The sequence below is a fragment of the Chelonia mydas genome, chromosome 8, assembly GCF_015237465.2.
Source record: "Chelonia mydas isolate rCheMyd1 chromosome 8, rCheMyd1.pri.v2, whole genome shotgun sequence".
Taxonomy (NCBI): domain Eukaryota; kingdom Metazoa; phylum Chordata; order Testudines; family Cheloniidae; genus Chelonia; species Chelonia mydas.
In genome coordinates this window covers 65237893-65264788 of record NC_057854.1, presented here as the reverse complement: position 1 = coordinate 65264788, position 26896 = coordinate 65237893, and the positions used below count along the sequence as shown (strand labels likewise).

Here is a 26896-nt window from a genome sequence, read left to right as displayed (position 1 = left end):
TTCTTTTCAACACAATTTCTTCAGTTTTTCATTTTAAAAAATCAGTGCTGTTAACCTGTCATTCATCATAATCCTAGGCTAACAATGGTGTGTGAGAATGGAGGAGGGAGGTAGGAAGGAGAATTTTTGCCAAGAAACAGATTTTAGTTTCAGACTTCCAAAGCATTTTTATAAATGAAAAACATATTTAAAATAAGAAATACCTTGATAGTGTCCTTTTTTTAATTCATAATGTTTTCTACAAATAGTAAAGATTGCTGTTCTGAGCTGAAAATTTCATCTCCAGCAGTGGGAAAAGTAAATAAGTTTTTAAAACAGATTAGCTAGTAGGAGGTAATACCAAAATGCACTATGGAAAAATCATATAATAAAAGTCCAGTTCTGCTTGGTAGGTTGTTCTGATGTCTTGTATATTGAGTGAGGAGAACCATCAGTCTGGAATAAACACTGGATTAACTCCTTTGTGCTGGGTGTCAGCTTTTCCCCGTATGTTCATTGCCAGTTGAAAAGATGTATGTGTGGATTTCTTTATGCCTTGCTCTAAAGGAAAATGATACTGTGTATGGACTGGGACTTCAAAGTAATAGGTCAATGTATAAAGACTAATCTGGTTAACTCAGGGTTTAAGACTGTTGAAATGTGGATCATTGGTGGTTTGAGTGACCTGAGGGTGAAAGAAGAGGTTTGTGTCGTCCGCTCCCCTCCCTTTGCTTTTGTATGATGTAGCACTTCTAGGTATTAAGTTTAAACAAGTGTTTAATGCAGTCACTTTCCTTCTCCTGTTCTTTCTTTCATAGTATATGTCAATAAATCTAGTTAAATTAATTTACTGTAGTAAAACAACTTTCTAGTTGTCCCTGATCTTGCAGAATAAATAGCGAGTGCCTGAATTACTAAGGCAAAAAGAAAATATTTTGGAGGAAAAAAATCAGCTCGTTTCTGTATTAAAGAAGCAAAGGTAGCTCAAGCTCAATTTTTTTTTTCTGGTCACCTTTAATTCTAAATGTATTGTTGTTCTTCCTGGTGTTCCCCCCAGCAGCAGAGAAACACTTTCTAGTATTGAGGTGCTACTCCCTTACGTGATTTTTTTTAAACCGATAGGTAATTGAGCTTGAAATTGGAGTTTGGGGAGAAACTTGTATGGGGTGTGAGAGTATCCACTGCAGTAGAAAACCCAGACTGCTGTTGCCCTCTATCTTTTCCTCTTGCTTTAAAAACAAACAAACAATAAGCCCCAAATGTGTTCTGTCAGAAAATGAATGTATGATCAGCATCTTATTTGCAATTTTGATTACTTTAGTTTCTGTTTGCTTTATGGGGTGGGAAGGGTTAGCAACACAAATGTAGAAGGTAGTTCAGATACTTGGTTTTAAATGATTGACTGTTACTCCTCATTTATACTGATCTCAGTAGTGCCTGGTTCTTTGCAAAAAGTTTTACTTCTCTTAGTGAATTGGATATGGGGCTTAGTAGATAAGTCTGTTAACACATCTTTCCATTTATTTTCCTCCTTGGCTGTGCTGATTGAGACCAGATTTCTGTTGTTAATATTTGGTTAAATAATGTGACTCTTCAAATTTCATTCAGTAATACAGACATATTATGGTGGGTACTTCTGACAAATAAGTACATGCCCTGCCTGTGGAGCTTACAGTCTGACTTGAGATATGATGTAATGAATGAAAACAACAAGTGGATGAAGTTCGAAAATAAGGAGACTGAGAGTTGCAGGGTTACATAGTTGAGTGAAAAACTGGTAGCACTGGGTGATCAAGGAGCAGGTAGGTCTATGGTGCCTCTTCCACAACTCAGCCACTGCTGCCTTGCTCCTAATGTTATAGTCCTGTGATTCTTCTGTGTAGATTATCTCAATCATAGTGAGCTGGATATTTCATATGGTGGATAAAAGTTTTGTGGATGGTTTGGCTGTAGCCAGAAGTAAATAGTGGCTTAAGTTTTCAGAGGTGAAAACCTATGCTGCTTTGTAACTTAACAACACTGCATGCTGATTCATTGACAGAGAAATACTATATCCTTTGTAACCATCAGCAGTAACAATCTTCCATGTAAATGTGAATAAAATCCTCAACTTTTGCTTTCAAGCGAACATGCAAATATACCCAAACTTCTAAAAGTGCAGCCTCACGCGTTCTTTCATTTCTCAGATTTTGGATTCACATTTTAATAGAGATTCTTATGGATAATCTCCCCTTCCACATGTGATCATAATCATCTTGTGCCAACTAAAGTTTTCTTGCATGGAAAAAAATGTTAAGTGTATTTTAGTAGTCTTAATGATACTTAAGAGCTGTCACCCTCTGAGTCTCCTCTGCAGACCACCAGCAAATGCAAGAAGACTATAGTTGGGCAATAGCTCTCAGCTGCCCTTTTGGTTGCTGAGCATATGAGAACAAGCATTACACTTAGATTCAGAATCTTGACCTGGCATGCCATACCATAGAACCTTTACTTTATTAATGCAAACAGTGTGTATCTGGGAGGATGGAAGAGAAAAGAAAGTGATGTCTGAGAAGCTTTCTGTTTTCATGACTTGATTCCCATGTGCTCAGAACCCTGTTTTTCAGTTGGCATCCCTCTGGCTGAAGAAAATTGGGAAGAATTCTCTTCTAAGTCTGAGGTTGCTGTTTAACTGTCTAGTTTAGTGATTGGTGTCCAGTAATGATGGGGAATTTTCTCCTCTGAGAGTATCAGTACAGTGCTGTATACAATAAGCATAGTATTTTTCAGTTAAAAATTCAGTGATTAGTGTGGTCTAAATGCCTAGAGTTAAATCCTTTAATGCAGTAATTTCTTATGTTTGTGTGGCAAGTAGTAAATTTCAAGCAGTTCTTCCAATAGATGAAATGCCACCTAATACAATGGTTAATGTAAATTGGGGAAAGGTATAGAAGTTGAACCCTTGCCAAACCTAGAACAGATAAACATACTACAGATAAATCCTGCCGTCCTTTATGCAGTATCATATCCTTCCCTGGTAAAACCTGTGGGAGAGAAAAGGAAGGAGGGCAAAACAATTCTGCAAAGCAAATATGATAGTGCTTCTGAGTAATACCTCACTTAAAAGGGGAATGGTTTTGGAAAATGCAGGTTCTCCAAACCCAGCTGAACCCAAGGGAATCAAAATTACAAGCACACATTAATACCCAGTTCTTATATAGCCATATACAGACTTATCTCTTTGTGCCACCTTACTGGCACCATGACTTCTCAAGGAACCGTGTTTCCATTGGCCACATTAGCTAAGCCTGGGCTGTCCTGCCATGTGTGGAAGGGACATAGCCAGTGTTAACTCCCACTACTTTTGTTTGTTGTATTTCAGCTGGCTTGGTAAATAGCTGGAATATAAATTCTTTGTTTTCACTGGAGGACTTCTGGGGACATCTCAGAAGCATGTAGTGGGAGCTTACTCAACATTTAGGGTGAGTGAGGGTTTGAAACCTTAACAAATCTTTTTTTCTTTTTTTCCCTCAAGTGTATTTTAAATTGCTGTTAAAGGCAAATGGTTTTAAGTGGCTTGAATAAAGATCGCTCCCATCAGGTTTCATTATCTGTGTATTTATGATGCCCTAATCCTGTACCGGTTGTCCCATTATCAAAAAGTCTTCTAGACTCAACTAAATTTCTGCTGTAAAAAGGCAAGAAAAACCTTGTGTGTTTATACAGCATAAAGAACCACAAAGTGCAAGTAATGTGGAGCAACAAGGAGCCAACTGTTGTTTAACTTATTCATGTGAATAGTGCCTAGTGAGCAGGATTTGTCCCACTGTCTGTACTTCTGTACTCTGTTCTTGGAAGATTTGGCAGACACGTTCAAATGCCTGGCTTCTTTAAACATCCTTCTTCCTCCCTCCCCCAAATCTAGGTTAATGGTTTGGTGAGCCCTGCCAATTTTGTCTTGAAAGGCCTAGATTTTAAAAAAATGAGTTGCACAGAACCCCACTGACTTAGGTGCGGCTCAGGTAATCTTTCAGTATTGGGGCCTACTCTAGCAAGAGGTTTTGCAGATATATATACTGCCCTTCTATAATAGATAGAAGTAACAGATAGAAAGAATGGGACACAGTAGACGAGGACTCCATAGTGTATGCACCGGATGAAAAAACCCCAAACCCAATGGTTACGTACAGTAGTTGTTAGAAATGGAATCCGCATATTTCCAGTCATAGGGTGCCTTGATGGTGGAACCTTTTAACAGTAGTACCTGAGTGCTTGCCCTCTCCCCCCTTTGATATTCCTGAAAGTTCTGAAGGCAGGGCTATAAAAGGAAGCATTGTGCCCCAGCTGCCTCAAGTCTGATTTAATTAGGAGTTGACATGAGTGGGGAGTAAGACTTTACATATATTCAATCTTGAAAAACTCTGCTTACAGGTGAATAACCTTCATTTCTTAAAGAGTAAGTTTATACAACTGGGTGCAATTATGTTGCTGTTTGTAGCTATTCGAAACCTACATATTTAATTAAAGTTAGCTCATTTTCTCTTAAACAGTCTTCTATTAAGTATGCTTGAGTTTAATGAGGGCTGATATGTAATTAAGATATGCAAATCTTATGCAGCTGGTGGTTCTGATTCAATGTAATTAATTTGATTTTTATCAAGGACCATCATAAAGTTATTCACTTACAATTAGTGTACCAATTAGTTTACAAATAGTTGTTTGTATGCCAGATAAAAGCTACAGCCCATGTTTGGCCCTGACCTCATTAGAAACTGATTGCTTAGGACCGGAAAAGCAGGCTCAAGACCACCTATGTACATGACTAAGTTTAGGGACCCATGTTTGAAAATGCTGTTATGACTATAAAGAGAAACCTACTGCATTAAAACCTGTTTGGGGGGAGTTGCAAACAGAACAACGCTAATTTCTACATTCTCATACCTTTTCAAACCCTAAATTGGAAATAAAAACTAGCTGTTTCTTAGTAAGTAGTGCAATTCATTTATTTAAAAAAAAATTCCTAAAGAGGGAAACTTGTATTTGACAGTGAACAAAAATCCTTTTTATTAAGAGACAATATTTTAGTACTGGTGTTATGAAGTGTCAGAATGTTCCATCTGATTGTTTTGTGTAAGTGACCTGAAGTGATGATTCATGTGCCCGATGGAGTTGCATAGCTGTATTCTGTGAAGACAAACTTAAAGAAATGTATGGTCTGCTTTCCAGCTACATAAATGAGTTTAAAGAAAGTCCTATTTTGTTACTGGTTGTGCATCAGCTTTTCTGAAGTCAGAACATGTGCTCTGTTTTTCTGAGAAGTGATGGTTCTCTCCCTCTATTCCTCCCCACTAAATACTGTACCCGTTACTTACAGCTAGGTTTATTAAACCTGAAAGAATGCCTATAATGTACTCTTTTCCCCCATTATGTGGGTGTTTACTTTTTAAATGTCACTTAAGTTGTCCAGTGAAACTATATACACTACCAGTTTCACTTTTGTTTCTAGTCAGTTTCATTTTTCCAGTTGTCAAGAACTAAAATAATGGTGACCTGCTGGAGTTTCCACACTACATAGGAATGGTTATTTTATAAATAAAATAAAGCTCCCCAAGGTTTCTCCACAAAGCCTCCAGAGAGGAGAGGAAATTCCAAGTTCTCATTCACAAAGCTTCCACAGCATCATTATCTAGGAATGTGGAGGGATGGCTTCCTAACCCTGTTAGTCCAAAAGCTATATAGGTCTTGAGGGATCCACAGAGGCTAAGGCTATCCACAATGTCTGCTTGTATTCCTAGCCCTCCATGGCTACCTGGAACCTGCAGGAACTGTTGCTCCATCACTTTCCAGGCTATTGCCCCCAAATTATCTCTAAGATGAGATCATTCATAACCGTGAATTAGGAGAGCAAGGCTCAGCATTATTTGTATGCTCTCCAATGAGGCAATGCGTGGTATGAATAACAGCCACTACTCCTTCTCCGGCTGCCACGCCTGGTCCTTGCCATAGGATTACAGCAAGGTTGGGGGGAAAATTATGCTATGGAGATGGCATGCCTGCTCACCTCCCAGATCCACAAGCTGAACAGTCACCTCTGCTCAAAGAAGAGATTGCTAAGGGGATCTGGCCTTCTATTTTCATTTTAATTGTGTCAGCCATCAAACATTTTGACATTAGGCCTTGAACCTTTTTGAGAGGTGATGGTTAAACTCTCTTTTGTGGGACTAAACTGCTGCCAAGTATTTAAATCCAAATAGTTCAAGAATTTTAATACTGCTTTTTTTATTTTTACAGCAGTTCACTGACAAACTATTTCCAGAACAACTGCTGATATTGCACACAGACCTACTACTTAACATTAGCAACCCACATTTAGCACCCTCGCACAGCTCCTATTATTGACTGTATTATAGGGAGACTTATGGCCCCAGATAGTTCTGTGCACATTTCTAATGAACGTGTGTCCAGTAGGAGATGTCAAAGGTTGGGGCTGCTCACATCTGGGGGTATGGTTCAGATCCACATCTAGCTGTTCTAGGGCTGCCAAGGGGAGTTGTATGGGAAGCAGGGAGGGTTTGTGGCCACTGGCAAGCAGGACTAGTCAAGACTGCTACCTACAGTGACTCCATTGCCTTCAGACCAAATGCAGCATGGAGTGATACAAAGCAGAGGTACTTGGGAGGTGCGGCTTCCTGATTCAATTCAGCAGAGGCAGTAAGCAGGTGAGTGTGTGATCCCAAGTCTCCTCACCGGCTTGGAGTTATGGGGCTCTCAATGTGAAAGCAGCATGGTATTAAGAAAGGGCTAATGAGGTAGACAATGGCTCTCATTGAAGTGGGGATAAGAGTAGAATTATGCAGGGCAGGAGAACAGACCTCATTGGATCTGGGGTTGGACACAATAGAAGGTATCCCTAATGAGTATACTCGTCCTCAGGACGTTAAATTCACTCATGATTATTAAACTGCATTATCTCTAGGGTCCTAAGGATTCATAAATGTTAAACATTTTAATTCATTTAGTACATCCCAATTACAGTTGTCATTCAAGTGAAACAAACTCTTTCTTACCTGCTTGTCTGAACCAATGATTCCATCCAGAAAAATGTTATTCTGGACTTCTCTTTCCTCTATAGATCACTACAACAAAAATTCAGAGGGTTAGACAAATTCAAGTGAGAAAAAAAATGACAAACACACACAAGAAATGTTTATTTGAATAAGTTGCTTATGCAGGTGTCCCCAGCAGTTTCAGTCAGGAAATTGAATGGAAAGATTCTATTCATTTGAAACCACACAAAAAACTTAGAATGGACCATACAATGTCACCAATTTGTTAGCGGAAAGTAAGTGGTGCTTCAAAAATCAGTGGAACAATATAGCTAAATTTAATTAATTTTAACTTGGCCAGGCTCTAAAAGATAGAACACACACTTTCAAAAAGTTCCATGGGCTCTTTGCTGACTGAGTGGTTCAGACCTCACTTTTAGGTCTCATGCAAGAGCATAAAAGTCTTGTAGCACCATGCTGGGCCACTGGGACAGTACAGATTCAGAGGGTATAATGTTCCTTACACCCTTCCAGTAGCACTCTGTTTTTCAAGGTCTTCCATCGAAGTGCTGACTAGGCCTCACACTGCTTGGCTTGTAAGAACTAGTGAGATAACAGCCTGATGTGGTATGGCTGCAGGCCAAAATATAGGTAATATCTGTAAAACACTCATAATCTAATTTTTCAAGATATATAGAGATAGCTATTTATCTGTGTAGGTGGTGATTAGAGTCCCACTTAAGTCTATTTTTAGTTTAAAAATATATGATTTTGTGCTGTGTTAACAAGGCTTTATCTGAATGAGTTTGGAATGGTCCCAATACACAAGAGGGGTGAAGCCACAGATGGGCACCATCCTCAACTAAACACCAGTAAAACCTTTATACCACACCACACCAATCACGAGTTCTGTATGTGCCGCATATGTTGGAGAAAAAATATTTTGGGAATGTGTTTGTGAGTTTTACAAAATTAGGACCATTTTTTGGTAACCCTATGCCTGTAAAGCTAGCTGCCAAGAATCCAACTCTGCAAGGCTCAAAGGAAGCCATCTCCAAAAGTGGTGTAAAATAACTTTTCTGTATATAAAGCTGACACAACTTTAAAGTGTAATGTCTCTAACCCTGGAAGGGCAGAGGTAAGTGCTGGTTCTGATTAGAAAGGAGAAAATCTCCTTAATGATATAGAGCTCTTGTTTCTTCCTCTGTAAGGCTGTGAGGGCTCAAACTTCACAGCTGTGGCATTTAGAAAATGCTGCTAGTAGCTCAAAGCTGAATCTTGCCTCTCCTGGGCCTCAAAGAAGTGTAATTTGGGGGTGTGAATTGCACATTTGGGGAACAACTATGAACTATTTCCCTGACATGTTTTTTTTGTTTGTGGCTGGTTGAAACTCCTCAGAATTTTGAAAAGTTAGACATCCAGTCTTGATTTAAAGACTTTAAGTGAGAGAATACCACAACCTCAGGTAAGATGTTCCAATAGTTTTTACTCACTGTTAAAAATTTGCATTTTATTAGGCACTGGACAAACAGACACAAGATAAATGTATAACGTGTCTGTGCTGTTATGTCTCCAGTTAATTTCATGGATCCCACTTGGACATATGTGTAAGGCCAGATTCTCTCACTGGTTTAAGTCATTTTTTGCACAGGGTGAATACCATATTCAGGAATCCTCTGGTTTTCTAGAGCTGACATACAGCTGCTTTGCCAACCTCCCTCTTACAACTGTAGTAGGGGCTGTGGCCAGGAGAAAATGGACATGGCTAGGATTCCCCTGGACCTTAGCAATCCCTGGCTGTTATAAGAACCCTTTGGGGCCTTTGGCAGGCATTGTACTTAACAGCAGCCTTCTGGCTGTTCTGACTTACACTGGAGGACTGGATTGGCACAGAGCAGCCCCAACATGAGGGGACCAAATCCATCTTTGCACACTCCCTCCTGAGTCATACTGTGTGCTTCTTAGCTCTAGCTGAGGATCTATCTAGGCCATGGTATATATGTCTCATACAATGTAACTTACAGAAGTTGTAATACATATTATGTTGGGAGTAAATGTTTTATCTTTGATAGAATTAAGAGAGTCCTCCTGCCAGAAAATGTTATTTTAAAGTAAAGTACTTTTCATTCTAAGAGAAACATATCTCACTAGAACCACCATTTTCATGAGAGGTGAAACGCTGACAGCATTCTCATACCCATTCCAACAGAACTTCCAGAGCAGGTCACTAGAATGAAATACAAAGAAGGGGCATGAAAGTTAAGTGTATAATTATAAGCTGAAAAACATTAGCAATTTGTATAGTAAGGGCCATATTATACAACTAGGCAATTTCATTAAAGTTTAGTATGATTAAAAATGTCATCATGGATTTGAATGTCTACCATGAAAAAATAAATCACTGTTTGGCTTTTTGTTCAGTGCTTCCAAGGTAATTCTGCTAATATGAAGCATCACTTTTACAGGAAGATTGTAGAGACAGTTTGTTTTTATAAGGGTGGCTCATCAGTATTGCTTCTGATTTTTTTTTAATTAAAAAAAGAGCATTAAGGTATTTGAAAACCAGTACATATGAAGAATTACATTTGCTTTTTTTCTTAGTCTGCTTTTAAGTTAATCGGTTTGGTACCCAACGACTAAAACTGAAGCCCCAAAAGAGTAAATCATGCTGCAAAAAGCAGCCTTGCTGTGCATTTTATTGTCATTCCTTTTCATCTACATACTAACCATTAGTATCCAGACTCAACACCCACAGCCCTTTGTTCCAATATAGATTATTCCTGGCAGAATCAAGAGAAATCCATGCGAATTGGGGTGTGTCATTTTACTGCCAAGTACATAAGCAGAAAATGTCCTATTTTCTAGGCCCTGACCCAGAAATGCCCCTCATGTTGCAGACTGTAGCGTAGTCTTTTTGTGGGTTATGTGGTGAGCCAGCACCGGAATAGAAAACTTCTGCTCCATGCTGTATCTTTGTTTCCTCTTATTCTGGAATATGACTATACCCAACTACGAGCCAGAATTTAGCCCTATATAAGTAGTCTATAAATTCCACTGACATGCATTTAACAAAATATACATAGTTGAAAGGACTATAATTGAGTTTTACCTGAATATATTTTTTTAGGGCAAAATGTAAGCTTTGATCCTTTCTCAGGAACTGGAGAAACTACCACTGTATAGACATCCCCACAAGGTATCTCGGTGACATCACAATAACTCAAACCTGAAGTAGGGGTACAGGTGAAATTGCCTTTTGATCCATATAGATCTGTACTATACTTTATCAACCCTGCAGAAGCTCGCCAGTATATTCGGATACCATTATTGCGCAGTCTATATAATTTCACCCCAGAAGGACAGCAAGCACCTAATAAAGAAAATAAACAAGATTAAGTCTAAATGGCAGATTATGCTTGTTCTTGAAAGGAAATTATAAATTTTCTTAACAGGTTTCACACCTGATACCTAAAGTCAACCTACAAAGGTTCATCATCCCACACAAAGTCAGGGAAATTGTACGAGGCAATGGTGGGGAATGAAAGTTGCCCTCCAAACTCCCAAACTGGCTGTGGGGCTGGAATACAGCCCCTCTGCAGACACTGTTTAGTATCATACATTGGAATACTGGTCACTACTGCTCCCCACCCACTATGGGGAATGTTAGGGCTACTGGATCCACACAATTGTAGAACCTCTGGCCTCTCTGTGTCCCTAGCCTCTGTTTGGCAGAAGCTTGGAATGAGTGACAGGGAATGGAACACTTGATTACCTGTTCTGTTCATTCCCTCTGGGGCACCTGGAACTGGCCACTGTTGGAAGACCAGATACTGGGCTAGATGAACCTTTGGTTTGACCCAGTATGGCCATTCTTATGTTCTCTCCCATCTCCAAACTTCAAGTAGATATTGGCCTGGTTGGGTCTGGTGTGCGGCCCCCTTCCATAGTGCACAAAGGATGCAAAAGTCCCCTTGCACAGTCAGTCTGCCTCAACCCCACACAGTGCAGCCCTACCATGAAGTTTAAGCGATACACAGGGCCTTGCATGAATTTCATCCTACATATATTTAACTATTTAAAACGGAACTGCAAGGGTTTTAGCAATTTCTTTAATCTCACACATAACCTTGATATGAAAATAAATCATCCGCCTACTATACTCTGATTTTTTTTTCTTTTCAATTCCATTTATCATTTACATACTGGAAGAATAGTCTTGATATGTGCAGTCTGAGGCCAAACCAGTTTCACTAATCACTTTCAGAGACACTGTATAGGTGGTGCCACATGTAATGCATCCCAGGAGACAGTGGTTTTGAAGTGTGTGGCACTTGGCCAGTCCTTTTGGTGATTCCAGTATTGTTATGTATGTCTTTGCACCAGCCCCAACCGACCAGCTGATATTTGTTATAGACTGCATCACTTGAGTTACTGTCAGATCATTAGGGCAACAAGGAGCTTAAAAGGAAACAAAGAAAGGGAGATCAACTTTATTGTGTCCACTGAGGTTCTATGCAGATATTTTTGTCAATGATTTTGTTTTAGAAATAGTTTATTTTAAATCTATTCAAAAACTGCCAGTTTTGTCAACCACATTTTTACTGATCTTAAGGCTTGATCCAGTTCTTGTTGAAGTCTGGGAGTCTTTTCATTAACTTAAGTGCCTAACCCATCTCGCACTGAGGAAGAAAAATAATCTTAGTAGCAATTTTTAAAAAAGAGGAAAACTAAGTACTTTTTAGCTAATGTTACCAAAATAGTCAGATATTTAACTTCAGCATTCTACAATAGCTAACATCTAATATATATAATAACAGCAAAAGATAAATGATTTATTCCTTCTTCACCCATTGTGTGAGATAGTTATTACCGCAGGAGTATGATGTGATCTTGTTAATAAAAAAAATGTCTACAATGCATCATCAGAATATCAGTGGTTTTCTCAGCCACATTAACGATCAAAGTGCTGAAAAGGAAGCCATGCATTGCATAAAAAGATTATGCCATTAGAGCTTAATTAGCAGTGACCCAGGAAACATAAGTACCTGGATTTGGGTTTAGCAGGATGTAGCTACTAAAGAGTGACATGATCTCTCTCTCTCTCTCACACACACACATGCGCGCGCGCAGATGCCATTTCATCCAACAGGAAAGAGTAATACATGTAGATACATTGTGGGGAAAAAAAAATGAACATAAAGACACACACATTTACCACAGTATTTATATATATATAATTTGAAAAACGTTATATTTTCAATTACATATTAATTGCTACTTACCTGTCTCTAAAGGGACACTGTAACTAGGTAAGCTCTGTCCTGCTGTTGTAATTGCCACAGCACTAACTGAGAAAACTGATCCACAGGGAAGATCAGTTATGCTACAGGAATTTCCGGAACTTGTGCAATGCCACAATCCAGCCTCTCCTCTAGCAGTAACAGTGTATATAGTTTCATCATTATTGGCCTGCCAGTGTACACTAATTATGGAAAGATCATCCTGTGAGACGTTTTTTATTTCAGGACTGCATGGAGCTGAAATATTTTAGACAGAGGAGATTTAAGATGTGTTGTTATCAGCACATAACTTCCATTTTATATTGTATAGCTGTGTCAATAGCTGCAAATTATTGTAGATATTTGACAAACTCATTCTGACAGTGATATCCTAGTCAATAATCTTTGACTAATTTGGAACAGTTTATGAACATACAGACTTTAAATGAGTTTTACAGGCAAAAACTCTTGAAAAACTGACATGTTAAGGTTTTGCATACAAATATACATACTGGAATCATAAATCTCATTTTCAGAAGTGCTGATTACATAGCAGCTTCCAATCTGACCACTTATTGAGGTGCCTGGTTATGGATTTAGGAATCCAATCTTAGGCACTCATTTTTGAAAATCTTGACAAATTTTCTTTTCATTTGCAACTCTGAATTATAATAACCTTTCTTAGCACTCACATTATGTTTTCCACCTTCAAAGCACTTTACAACTCCTAACTAATTATTTAACTAATTACAACAATGCAAACAGCTAATTATTCTGTGTGTTAAGAGAAGTGAGAAAAATAGCCATATACCTGTTGCCACATATTTAGATACACATGATGTATTGCTGCCCCTGATTTCACTGTAAGAATACACAGTGATGTTATATTGGGTGTTACATTGCAATGCAGACAGGATGCAAATTGTGGCAGTGTCATTACACAATACTACACCAACCCCATCAACAGCTTTTGTTTCATACATTTCAGCACCACGGACAGGAGACCAGACAATCTCAACTGTATCGCTGGACACAAACACTGGGTAAAAGTCACTGGGGCAACAAGGTGCTGAAAAAGCCAAAACAGACAGGGAAATGTCAACAGCGCTCATGAACTGAAAAATACTACATATTAAACAGGGTAGTGACTTGTTTACACAAACACCTCTTATATGAAACCTCCATTATCAAAAATTTAAAAACGAATTATGTTCCCCACATTGAAGTCCTTCATTTTTTGATAGATTAAGTTTTGGATAAAAGTGCCATGTCCCTCATCTTATCTGGACAAAAAGAATTCTATTGCAGAATTTTTATCGTCAAAGTGTATTCTTACATCTCTTTAGCGTCCCTACGATAGCATTCAGTAATAATCCACTAATCTGAAATAACACTGTATACTTATGTTGCACCTTCCATTTTAGGTTCTCAGACATTTATGAATCACCAAACTAAGCCTCATAATCAGATATTTCCCCATTTTATACATTGTGAAACAGGCACAGGGAAGGTTAGGGACTTACCCAAGATTACACAGCAAAGCTATGGCAAAGCCAGGACTAGAATTCCGATATACTGACTCCTAGTCCTGTGCATCCATAACACCATCCTTCCCCATATTTTGAACATGTTTTAGAATGATTGAATGATCAACCCTTGTAATTTATAAACTGGTGGCATACTTGACTGATAAACTGGCTATTCAAATAAACACTGAATACAATTTAAAGTTTAACCCTTTTCCTTTAAAAAAATATATTTACTAAAGCACTGATAATTGTTAATTAGGGCTGGTCAAAATTTTTCATCAAAAACTTTCTTTTTCAATCGAAAATGGGGTTTTTGACTAATTTTTTTGGTGACAAGTACCTGCTTCTGTAGAAAATTTTGACTTTCTATTGAAAAACTGAACACCAAAATATTTGCATCTATAGGCCAGGTTCCACAGCCACCCTGTATCTCCCATGACACACCATGGCCAGGGACTTTGAAGATGTACTGAAGTAAATCAGAAAGAGGAGAATGTGGTATATTATGGGAGATGTAGTCCACCCAGGGAGCCCAATCCATACAGGAAAATAGGAGCATGTGTCACTTGCATGACAACTCCCATGGAACATCACGGCAGCACTTCAAAATCTAAATGCTCTGTTTTAAACTGAAAGTTTTCTGCCCAAAATTTGGGGTAGCAGCCAAAAATTTTCACCTTTCAATTCCTCGCCAAAAATTGATATTTTCTACAGGAAAAAAAACATTTTCCAACTAGCTCTATTGTTAATACTACTAGGGGAATCACCAAATATGTTTGCATAAACAAAGTGCTACTTACCAGTAGTATAATTGAGTACATCCCCTAAAGGACTCTGTCCTGCCTTGTTATATGCGAAGACACTAATGAAGTAAGTGAAACCACAATCTGATTGGAAGTGGCATTGGGTATGGGATGTGTTGCAGTGCACTTCCAAGCCATCATCGCTTTTCACAAAAACCACATAATAATCTCCAAGATCTACATTAGACCATGAGACTGACAATTTACCAGGGTTGTCCTCTTCTATTGTTATACTTCCTGGTGCACAAGGGACTGGGAAACCAGATTTAAAACAAAAATGGGGCGGGGAGTGGGGGGGAGAGAATAGGTTACAACTGTATTCACAAGATTTTATTTAAGCAACATTTTTACTACACAAACATCAATGAAAGATATATAGAATTTGTTTGATATGTTTAGCTTGAATAGTTGGCACATGTCCAGTTAAGAAAAGAGCAACTTATCTGGATTTGTAAGGATACTGGGATGACATGTATGTGATTATTTTAACATGGTGCTTGTTCACAACATAAAGTATGTGTGTGAAAAGACTAAAAGTGTGTATAATTTATAGGGCTGTCAATTAATTGCAGTTAACTCACACGATTAAGTCAAAAAAATTAATCGTGATTAATTGCACTTATAACAATAGAATACTAATTGAAATTTATTAAATATTTTTAGATATTTTTCTACATTTTCAATATTGATTTCAATGACAACACAGAATACAAAGTGCACAGTGCTCACTTTATATTATATTTTATTACAAATATATGCACTGTAAAAATGATAAACAAAAGAGTATTTTTCAATTCACCTCATACAAGTACTGAGGTGAAATCTCTTTATCATGAAAGTGTAACTTACAAATGCAGATCTTTTTTTGGTTACATAACTGCACTGAAAAACAAAACCGTGTAAAACTTTAGAGCCTACAGGTCCACACAGTCCTACATCTTATTCTGCCAATCACTAAGACAAATAAGTTTGTTTACATTTACGGGAGATACTGCTGCCTGCTTCATATTTACAATGTCACCTGAAAGTGAGAACAGGTATTCATATGGCACTTTTGTAGCCGGCGTTGCAAGGTATTTACATGCCAGATATGCTAAACATTTGTATGTAATTCAGTGTATTGGCATCACTCTAGCTGGAAATGGAGACTTGTCAATCTTGTCACCTACCAATTTTGTATTATCATTATTAATCATCATCCTCTGTATTTGAGGTAGCACCCAAAGACCCACTCAGCACCCTGACTCCATTGTGGTCGGCATTGCACAAACAGGAAAATGTGGTCTTTGATTTAAGAGTAACCCAGGACAAAAATAACAGGAGCACTGGAGGTCAGAACTGGGTATGGGTCAGAACTTCATAATATTTAGCATTTATACAGCATATTTTTTTAAGAATTTCAGTCCACTTTTCTAATACGCTCACATTAAGTCTTACAAACACTCCTGTGCAGTAAGTTAGGGTAAGGTGGCAGGCACAAATAGGTTAAATTATTTTTCCAAGTTGCAGAGTCACTCTGGGGCAGAAACAGGGACAGAATACCGGTCTGCTGACTCATAGTTCTGTGCTTTAATCACCAGATTATCTTTTCTCACTCAGTATGGGGAAGCTTGCACACCATCTACTTATATTGGGCCTATTCTCCTCTTACTTTGACCAGTTTTAGACTGGTGTAACTCTATTGACTTCACTGGAGTTGCTTCTGATTCTCACTGGTGTGAGAGAAAAATCAGGCTTGTTGTATCTGCCAACTAAATATGCCATTCTCAAATTAATCCAAAGAAATAAAGAAGTTAGCACAGGATTCAGAGGGTAAATGTGACGCTTCATGCATGACGTACAACAAAAGTTTCAGAATACACACTGTTAAGTGCCACAATAACATGATAGCCACGGAAACAGAAGCTTTATTTCAACATAGGGATTAATTTTCTTATAAAAGAAACACAATATCTCAATATTTAACAGGAGCAACAGAAGCCCCAATAGAGGTCACAAGGGTCCTCCTACCTCCCCATAAATGATGGTCCAAGTTCACCCAGGGTCTGCATAGTTTTCAATAGCACAGATCCTGGCATATGGCCTTGGAAGTGGAAATTCTGCAGGAGGAGGAAATGGTGAAGGTGCCTACAATATCCCCTTCATTGAGGGACTTGAAACCAACCCCCAAAAGAGGATGGCAGTGCCTAAGAATGGGACATGGCCAGAGCAGCCAGGGGATGCACCTCTACTAATAAACCCATAAGGAAATTTAAATTGACCTTCCCTGGAATAATCCCTAGGGGGCAATGGTGGTAAAACACTGCCTGCCCTCCTCTGGGAGAGAAATCCCCAAGCCATGCAAGAACCTGGGCTGATGAAGACAGGCGCAATTTGTATTACCTGTAAAGATAAAATTGGCCCAATGCTGATTTCCCCAAACTTTCAAATATATAATAATTAAAAAGTTAGATATAAAAATGATATGTTTATATGAACACGATGGACCAGATTCTTCTCAATGTTACTTGACTTCAGTGGAGCTACTTCAGATGTATATTGGTGTCACTGAGAGCAAAATATAGCTCAATTTCTTTAAAAAATATTTGTCCATAAAGTAAAATGCAGCAGCGAAACAGTTTTTCAGTGCACTGCTTTATGGAAACATCAGCACTTAAAAGAATGCTGCAATGGACAACCATGATGAGGCAGTTTATATACATAATAATGGAATCTTTTAAAATAAGGTGTGAGTGTAATACCATGTGAGGGCCAGGCATTGACAGTATTTAACTGTTCTGAAATATCTTAATGATTAGTATAGCAAATTCCCCTAAAACTATTTAATATTAAGCTAAAATTTGGGCAACTTTTGCTTTCTTCTTTCATTTTATGGCAAAAGAGAAATAATATTATGGGCCATACAAGGGTCACTATAGTTCACGTACCAGTTTTTAAACTCACTGCATCTGTAGGTTTACTGGATCCAGCACCATTATTTGCTATGACATAAACAGAGTATTCAGAACCACACTGGAGTGAAGACAAAGTGCAGGAAGTGGAAGATGTGCTACAGTTCAGTTCGGAGGCTCCACTGCTGGCTGTCACACTGTAATTTAAAGTTCCCTCTGTCGGTATCCAAGAAACAGTGGCCCTCAAAGTTCCACTATCAAAAGCAACTTGAACATCTGATGGTGCATGAGGACCTACATTAGTTAGAAACAACTGTAAATACACTTAGTATCTGGTGTTTTATAGAGATGATCCTCAACCAGACCCCTGAATCCGAACATCATCAAATTTTGGGAAACATTATATCCAAATGTAACTTTTGTGACATAGGCCCCAGCCATCTTCTTACACCTATTACAGTTACACAGAATTTTTTAAACAATTACTCTAATTTTGCTCTGACACAAAAATTTCTGTTGAAATTTCAATATTTATATAAAGATTAATGGACATATCCTAAGTTCCTTTACTCAGTTCTTGCTCAGGCAAAACTTTAATTGAAGTCAATGGTAGATCTGCCTAAGTAAAGTTTATAAAATTTGACCCATGTCCTCTAGAACTTTCCTGAACCTAGAACTGACATAAATTGTCATAGCTCCATTTGGACAGTTTACACCAGCTGAGGATATACCCGCAATGTGTCTTGTCAAAAACACACATACTACTATCAATATTATTTTAACTTATAATTTTACACTAACTTTGGTTTCAGAAGAGAAAACAGTTCTTACTTGTTATTTGGTTGTACGTGAAATCATCTCCAGGTATCCCATTAACATTCCAGGCATGTGCCTTGATGGTATAGAGAGTTCCTGGATCTAGACTGGTAAATACCAAGGAGGTATGGGTGGTGTTCTCTTTCATCATACTGCCTAAACCATCTGATCTCATGATGGACACAGAGAATCCAACTGCCATATATACAGCTCCCCAGCTCACCACTATGGAGTCATAACTTGGAGAACTTACAGACAGGACCGGAGCAGCCAAGACTGTTAATTACAAATATATATATTAACGATTGGGATTTCCATTAATAGCTATGCTGTCTAAAAGTTAGAATAGCCAAATTCAACACAGGGTAAACAGAATCAACTTTCATGGACGTCTCTGGGCCAAATTCAGTGGTCATGTAAATAGTAGTATAAATTGATCAGAGAATAAAATGGTAAAGTTAGCATAGTTTGCACCAATTTACTATTTAGTAGACTTGAATAGTGAAAGTGACTGGCACACCAAAGGGTGAAAAGTGGATAAGTGCAGCAAGAAAAGCAACTAAAAGGAGTGCGTGAGGTCAGTTAGATTCCCTTACTTTGTCCTATTATCTTACACCCTCCTGTCAGTTGCTTCCCCAACCCTTCCACCCCCTAAGAATGTCAGAGTACATTTTCTATTAGAAGGTAAAGCCACAAGTTTACACTGACTCACTAAACAATACAAGAAAGAAATACATATAAAGGTTTTACTGTCATAGGTTTGGACAGCTATGTTACTTATGCCATGCATAAGTAATGTAGGTCACCCTGAATGGGTTCCAATAATTTTTTTATACCAAGGCCAACTGTCCAGGCCTTAGAGAAAAATTACAACTCACACACTTCAGAAATCTATAAAATTTACCCAGCATAATTTGTCTATTCATAAAAATGTCCTGATTTTAAGGTCCAGTCTCCCAGTGCTGTGTCCCACAGGCAGACTGGGAATCTCTCTTTCCTGGATGTATAAAACTCCCATTTCTAGTCTTGATGGGACACTGGATATTAGACTTTATCATTGGTCCAGGCCTGAATACTGCTCATCTTGACAAATTCTGAGAACTGGTCAAATGTGAGTGATAAATGCAATGTATCATATGGCACAGTAATCTATCAGCTGGGTATCTCCACTACATGCATAGGTCTATGTCTACTTTTCACTTATATAGCACCTTCCACCCAAGGACGGTAAAGCTCTTTGAAAACATTAAGCCTTAATGTCATTATTCACATTATACAGATGAGAAATGAAAGTATAGAGATGTTAAGTACAGAAGCAGAGCTGAGAACTGAATTCAGAAATCCAGTCCTATGCACTGGCCATGAGGCCACTACATCTATATACCTATAATTATATTCTTGAACACTGCAATGGTGATACGTTCAATATTTAAAATATAAGATTGCACTAATTCATCACCAGTAAATGCTGAACTATTTTTACTTTCTGTACTAGAATTTTAAAAGATAGTTAGAAAATTCCATGAGCCATATATGTTATGCACTTTAGTAATATGACAGTTGCTAAATAAAATCAAAAGCTACCTGTCTTTGCCTTCTTTGAAGGCGAAGGTAGGCTTCTTCCTCCAGAGTTTATAGATCTGATGGTGATTTTGTACAATGTAGCAGCCTTCAATCCTGTCACTGTGCCTGGTGAATTTATGACTATAGTTTCAATGAAAGACTCTCCGTCCTGTGCAGTCAGTAAATAACTGGTAGCCCCAGGAACAGCTGCCCATTCCACTGTGATACTGTTGCTCAGTTTTGAATAAGCTTGGTCAATAGCAGGTATCTCAGGAGCTAAAAATGAAATTATGGTAAGTTCAAAATCCATAATCATGTTCAAATATAAGGACCTGCTGCTGTCAGGTGCTAAGTGCATTGAGCATTTTGCAGGAGGTGCTCAGGACAACTGGGATATGATTTCTTTGATACTTCTAATTTTACTTCTCTAAATCAAATAGCAAATTTAAATTGAATACAAATATAATTGGTTTTATTTGTGCCAGGAAATAAAAGAAATGTTTGTTCAGTGTCCACAGTTCAGTTAGCAATGAAAAACTGCATATAGTTAGCATTGATGATATGCAATTTATATATGTACTCAGATTGCTCTTTAAAGGGGAATGGTGGTACGTTAACCAATTCAGTTGGTCTTTTGACTTTGGAGAATGGTTGTTTTGTATAGTCACTTGGGTAGTCCCTATCCTGCAAATTTGTCATTCCTCTCTGTACCTTACTGAGTGACGGAGCTGGGTTTTGGTCTCCCTAACTCTGAGTTATATCTACTTTATCTTAATCTAATCCAATCCATCATGTGCCTAATGACCAGCTGCCAGAAAATAACATGTTTAAAAAGCTGTAAAAAGTGGGCTAAATTCATCCTTAATGCATTGACTTCATTAGAACAGCATCAGGGATAAATTTGGCCTGGTATGGCTTCAGTCACCAGAATATTGCAAGTCCCAAAGTGATCATCTTCTAAACTGAGGAAGAGGAGATGCTAAATTACTCTGCATCTTTGGGGACACTTGTGCCCTTCTACAGTCTTTCAAACAAGCACTGTGACTTACCTGTGTAAAATGTGGTACTACTGCAGGTTTTAAACTAGTTTAAATACGTACTAACAGTACATGCAAGATTGGATTTATTTTAGATCACTATTGAAGTTACTAATGACAATACCAACGTTTTGATCATGGTCACACTAGATAATCTAAGTGCATCTTTCCCATATTGCTCTGTAGCCCCATCCAGCTCTGTAGTTGTGGAAGGTGTCCGTATTATAATCAACAGGAAATAGCTTTTCTTTCTACAAAACAATCTAAAATGGGAAGACTGAATCCTAGATACTACATGTTAAATACTGCAACTCAAGGAACCTTTTTCTAACAGCCCTTACTGTGAGCCATTCAGAAAACTACATGTCATGTACTTCAGTCAGAAAACTACCTAGCTATAACTCTCCCAACTAAATTTCAGTAATCAGGATTTTGGGCCTTGAATAAGCACATATAGCAGGTTCTATATGTTGGAAGGCTACAAAAGACCAAAAAGAGCAGGAAACCTTACAAAATGGATGCAAGTGATCCAATTGCACTAAATATAAAGTGAAAATGTATCCAGAATGTAAGCATGTACCTTGGAGCATAACTACCAATTTCAAGGCAACTAAACCACGAGTTCAGAGCCTTTGGCAGCAATTACAGGCGTAATATTTTCACAAGTATGAACTCTTCAACAATATCTCTACTGTACTAGGCCCAAAGATTTTTTCATTCCACATTAGCGAGGCATGTCCCCTTTTCCACCATTTGTAAAAATTACAAAAAACAGTATTTTCTACATTTCTACATTTTTCTTTTAAAATATTGTACAAATTTAAATTTAAATTAAGTCTATGGGAGTTTGTCTGATAAATGACTGCAGGATTTCACCCTTAATCGGGGACCAATCCTGCAAACCTTCCACATAAGGAACTCTTATTCAAGTCAAAGGGAGCTGTGTGTCCAGGGGCTTGCAGGAGTGGATCCACAGTATATTATTTATTTCAGAACTGCATTACAGAACATTAAAACATTATGCTATTTCTCCCATGACTGAGGTAACCAAGAGGTGAAAAAGAGGTAGATTATATTCTAAACTTTCTTGACTATAACCATGAATTTAATTTTAGTTATTTCCTCAATAAGATGAAAATTTTGAAATTTTTGAAAAGAAAACAAGGATATTTCTAAAGTTTTTCAATTAAAATAATTTTTAAAAGGAATTTCAAATGACTGATTTTTTCAAAACTAAATATCAGTTATGGAACAGAGAAGAGGGAATACTGTCTATCTAGGTTCTTCTATAATGCCCAAGACTGACTTTAAACAGTACAGAATCAGGTTCTAAATGGAAATAAAACGTCAGTTTTTCACATTTATATGATCTCACTTTTGTGTTCTTCAATTAAAAACAAGGCAGCTGATTTTGAAAGTTGTGATTAGGTGAGCACTGACGCAAGGGATGCACACACACACACACACGAGAGAGAGAAAGGGCTGATCATGCTTCCACTGAAGTCAGTGGGAAAACTTCCATGGACTTCAATATGAGTAGGAGTCAGCCCTAAAAGTCAAATAAAATATACAGGGTGAAATCTTGGCCCTACTGAAGTCAATGGAAAGCTTGCTTAGCAATCCATCCCATACTAACCTGTTAACTGCATAGTCTGTGCTTCTGCCAGGATAATTCCATTCTTATCAATGGCTTCCACTTTTACAGTGTGGACAGTGTTGGGAGTTAGTGAAGTAAGAATGCCTATAACAGGAACATCATTGAAGTGCGCCAGCAAAGGGTGGCCTACTGTGTTCATGGGGGTTGCTGTGATTCTGTAGGAAAAGGCTCCTGAAAACTTGGACCATCTGAGATAAATGTTTCTTGATGTCACATTATATATGGATATAGAGAAACCTACAAAAAATACCAAACAAATTTTAGTCTTTGAAACCTGAAATACATTTCTGGGCAAACTGTTTGGACAAGACTCTTTAAAATGTTTAAGTAGCCTGATTTTCAGAGAGCAAGTATTAAACACTTTTTTGGAAATCAGGCCCCTTTAAGGGGCCTCAAGAAGGGTACCCAAAATAATCTCTTTTGAAAATTAAACTTTGCATTAAACTATAACTGAAATAATTTTTTCTGCTCATTTCTATCATCCATTATACACTGTAGTGTACAGTGTCGCCAGCTCTCATGATAATATTGCAAGTCTCATGATAATTGCTATTTTACTCAAGCCCCAGCTACTGGAGCTTTCTGAATACTTGAAAAATCTCATCTTTCATTTTAAAAAGAGTTTCTAGGTCTCATGGTTGCAGAAAAAAAGGATGAAAATGTGACCCAAGTATATCCTAAGGCTTAAAAACCAGAGGGCAAATAAAAAGAAGCCAAAATTTGGTGGTGGTTTTTAAAATTTCATTATTTTTAGAGGGCTGCCTCATGATCTTTTAACATCTGAGGTTGACAATACTGCTATTATTTACATATGGCTTTTGTAATCTTGCAAATAGTGGGACTAATCCTGTACCACTCTGTGCATGGAAACCCCTCTGAAATCAATGAGAGTTCCACACATGAAGAGCTTGCATGATCAGGCCTGTGGTTTATAAAATCTCTGTGAAAAGAATACGGTATGCTGAAGTAATTGCCCAAATACTGTAGTAACTTTATGGTAATATGTAATGGTTAGGACTCTAGAATATTGAAATATATACTAATATGTACTGCCACAACGTATACTAAATGGATGACTTGTAAGAGCCTAATCCTGCGTTTGTTGCTCAGCCAAAACTCAGACTGCAGTGCACAAAGAACGCAAGATTGAAGAAAAGGAAAAGGAAAATGGTGTGGCGTATTTATCTTTAATTTTTAAACTCAAATAAAAATTATGCTATTTTAAGAGTGGCAAAATATCACAGAAAAGCATGCACACACTGAATAGATTGTGTAGATAATGGGTATAGTCTAAGAAGGTACTGGTCAGTGCAAATTGCGTGTAGGCTAAGGATAGTGTCATATTGTAAGAAGTATGTTAGAAAGTTTATGCAAATATATAGTAGCATAGGTTACTATTTTTCAAAGAAAGTTTTTTGTAATTATATCATATAAAGAAACATATGATTCTTTACATTTTCTGAGTCTGATTTCATTTTAGTTAAGAAACTTTTGTTTGTAACATTACTTTAAAAATCAATTTGGATTAGTAATCAGAGATTTCTCTGTTCTCTTAGCGTCCACCTAAAAATGAACTGGTAAAAATACCTTTTTAAGTCTTTACCTGTGTTAGCTGAAACAATCTGAAAAGAAAGATACAGAACATTAGAATCACAAACTGAAAAATTATTTTGGGAAAAGGGAGAACATTTAACTTTTAGCAGTAATAACAATGACTTCTTTAAAATTGTATTTTGTGAACATAGCTTACTAACGTGCAGTTTTACTTATTTGTTTGGTTTATTTAAGCATGCAAATGTATGTACAGTAGTAAGGTAAATCTACGAGGCTGTTATTAGTGAATTTAACATAGTTATGCAGCTCACATTACTATTTCATTATCCTCTCTGAATCTGGCCATTGATCCAGAAGGGAAAGTTTGCAGTTGCTGACAGACTTTGAAAGACACTGTGTTCTAAAAGTATAATAGCGTAGTTTTTCTGTGGGTCTGTTATGAGTCTGGGGAAAAGTAATTGTATAACTCTTACAAAAAACATAATAATAACAAATAAGAATAAAAATTTGATAAATAGGTTGCTTTTGGTTTATTTTTTAAAAGGACATGTCATTCTTAAAAATGTTTGAGAACAAAATTGAACTCACCATTTCAAGACTGATGAGGATAAATCCAATAAGTACCGAAGATTTACCTTTTCCACTGCACATCTTGTCAGACAAAGCTTTTATTTCACACTTTGTGTCTGGATGTGATCAGTAAGATACCCCATATAGAGCAGTAATCACCTCACTATAGTTGTTAAGACTAGTCTTTGAGACAGTGAAAAGAAATATTTGTCTGTAGCTCCTCCTCCCTTGTTCCGGATGGCCTATAAGCAGCTGCAAGGAATATTTAGTGAAATGAAGCATACTGCATCCAACTGAAAATGCAGAAAATGTTACATGGGAAGACTGTGTTCTGTTCTTTCCTCTGTTACACAGGTGCAATTCCTGTATTGCACATATGTAACAGATAGCAAAATTGAGCCCAGTTTAAATACCTTCATTGGAATTTGGTCTTACTGGTTGAAGTTCACTACATATTGTGATACTATTTCTACCAAATGCCATCTCTTTCTTTTTGTTCAGAATTATGCTTGGGTTTTGTTCTCTATTTTAATAGGAAAATGTCATACTATAGTTGTTAATTTGAGAAAGTATGTTTCTTATACTTCTTTGTATGGTGCACATTGAAGTAGAAATTACTTTCAGTTTTAATGTTTCTAGTGTGGTTGGCACAGATGTTCATCTTTGGATTTCCTTTTGTCTCCAGATTATTATTATAGTTTGTGATACGTGATTCTTTATTTGTTAAAAGTCTGCCTGTATTTTTCATATTTCACTGTGGCAAAGAATATGCTTGGGTAATCTTCTGTGTAGAAATCTATAGCAGTTTATCTGACATCACCATGATATCCAGGCACTAACAAAACTACATAAAACAGTCCATCTAAAATACTGTATCCTCCACTCTTCATTATTCTTTTTTGTTCAGTTAAAGTATGCATAAATAGTTTTAAATTACATTATTTGTTATGTTCAGGGAAGCAATGCAGAGTCTTAAGGCTATTTTTATGGAAAGCAATTGCAAAGAGATGAGTCTTACATTTGTGTCTGAAAGTTGCAAACCCCTGGTCATTACCATTTTTAATGGAAAGGCATTCCACAGCCATTTCAGCCTCTTGCTCTTGCAGCAAGCGTAATCCTTGCTACTGACCTCATCCCTTGTAAATGTAATTGCTGTAATAAATCACAGAGAAAAATGCCTGAGATCATCTGGGTTCACCTCACTCAGAGATTTGAAGATCAAGACCAGGATTTTGAACTGAATCTAGTTTTGGACAGGGAGTCACTGTAGGTTTTGGAGCATTGGATTGCTGTGCGTGTATCACCCATCCTATGTTAGTAGACAAGTCACTCCATGTTTGACCAGCTAGAGTGTAAAGCCTTTACTTTCAACTCCGGGTACAATGCATTGGAATATATCAGCACAGCCCGATTTCTATACAATAGGACTGAATGCATCCCCTGGGCAGTTGGAGCTAATAAGAGGCATTTCTAACCATTATAGTTATTTGTGTACCCAGAAGAAGCAGAGTCCAGAAGAATCCCCAAGCCATGAACTGCCTTTTTGATTACACTGAAGACTTCTTCAGGTGAGGATGCCTTTTGTAGTTATGGCCATTTCTTTTGAGTAACTTCCCACACTTACATAAGTGTCCATCTTGCCAAAGACTAGTTTCAGTCGGCTGCTTCAGGCAGGTGCATTTTGTTCTCAGGCAACAGGAAAACTGGATAATAGGATGGTTTGTGTTTGAGGTGAAGGGGATGAGAGAAGACATCTGGCCTGGCATCACATGTGTCTCATGGAGTTTGATGCATGCTTCTCAGCTGCTCCTCTATTGCCTTTAGGTTCTGCAATAGTGTGGTGAGTGCTACTTGATATTGGGGGGCTGCTGGTGCAGGTGGGTCTGTCTGCAAGACTGGGACAGCCCAGGCCCAGGGCTGATCGGATGTGGACCATGATTCTGGTGTTGGTCCGCCAGTACTCTGTGGTGGAGGGGAGTGTAATGTCCCTCTCCTATGACGCCGGGCACGGTCCCCATTGGTAACGCTTGGTTTCCGTCAGTAAGCCTCTGCTCGGAGCCGTGCCCGGGGGAGCCACTCACACCCGCCCCTCTCCTCCGGCCCGCCTTCTACCCCGCGGCCCCACCCGGCGCCCCACTCCTCTCCCGCCCGCCGGGGCGCACTCCGGCCGCGCTCGGCATACGTCACGGCGCA

At 38.0% G+C, this 26896-nt stretch overlaps 1 protein-coding gene across 14 annotated transcripts; it reads right to left on the bottom strand.

Annotated features, from left to right (window-relative positions):
• Positions 1 to 313: 313 nt before the first annotated feature.
• On the bottom strand, positions 314 to 26896 carry FNDC7 (fibronectin type III domain containing 7). 14 transcript variants are annotated; one of them, XR_006292658.1, is made up of 15 exons: positions 26328 to 26894; positions 25722 to 25855; positions 24183 to 24201; positions 22559 to 22816; positions 19907 to 20161; positions 18338 to 18598; positions 17543 to 17800; positions 14613 to 14867; positions 13265 to 13352; positions 13095 to 13144; positions 12287 to 12541; positions 11208 to 11462; positions 10114 to 10374; positions 7026 to 9231; positions 314 to 5142 (listed from the first exon to the last, which is right to left on the bottom strand). XR_006292658.1 is itself a non-coding variant. In XM_043552793.1 (15 exons), exons 1-14 carry the CDS (start codon positions 26467 to 26469, stop codon positions 7063 to 7065), a joined length of 2673 nt encoding a protein of 890 aa, XP_043408728.1. In that variant the 5' UTR covers positions 26470 to 26892; the 3' UTR covers positions 314 to 5142; positions 7026 to 7062. The 14 variants fall into 14 exon arrangements, 1 of the variants encoding a protein (XP_043408728.1); XR_006292655.1 differs by having other exon boundaries at positions 7026 to 7094; positions 9153 to 9231; positions 13095 to 13352; positions 26328 to 26892; XM_043552793.1 differs by having other exon boundaries at positions 7026 to 7094; positions 9202 to 9231; positions 13095 to 13352; positions 26328 to 26892.

Excerpts from the sequence above, each read along its gene's own strand:
- FNDC7 (XM_043552793.1), bottom strand. The coding sequence starts at position 26,469 with ATGCCAGGCCAGATGTCTTCTCTCATCCCCTTCACCTCAAACACAAAC. Across the intron at positions 17,801-18,337 it reads CACGTACAACCAAATAACAA|GTCCTCATGCACCATCAGAT; the intron begins GTAAGAACTGTT and ends TAACTAATGTAG. Across the intron at positions 14,868-17,542 it reads TGCAGTGAGTTTAAAAACTG|TCCCTTGTGCACCAGGAAGT; the intron begins GTACGTGAACTA and ends CTGGTTTCCCAG.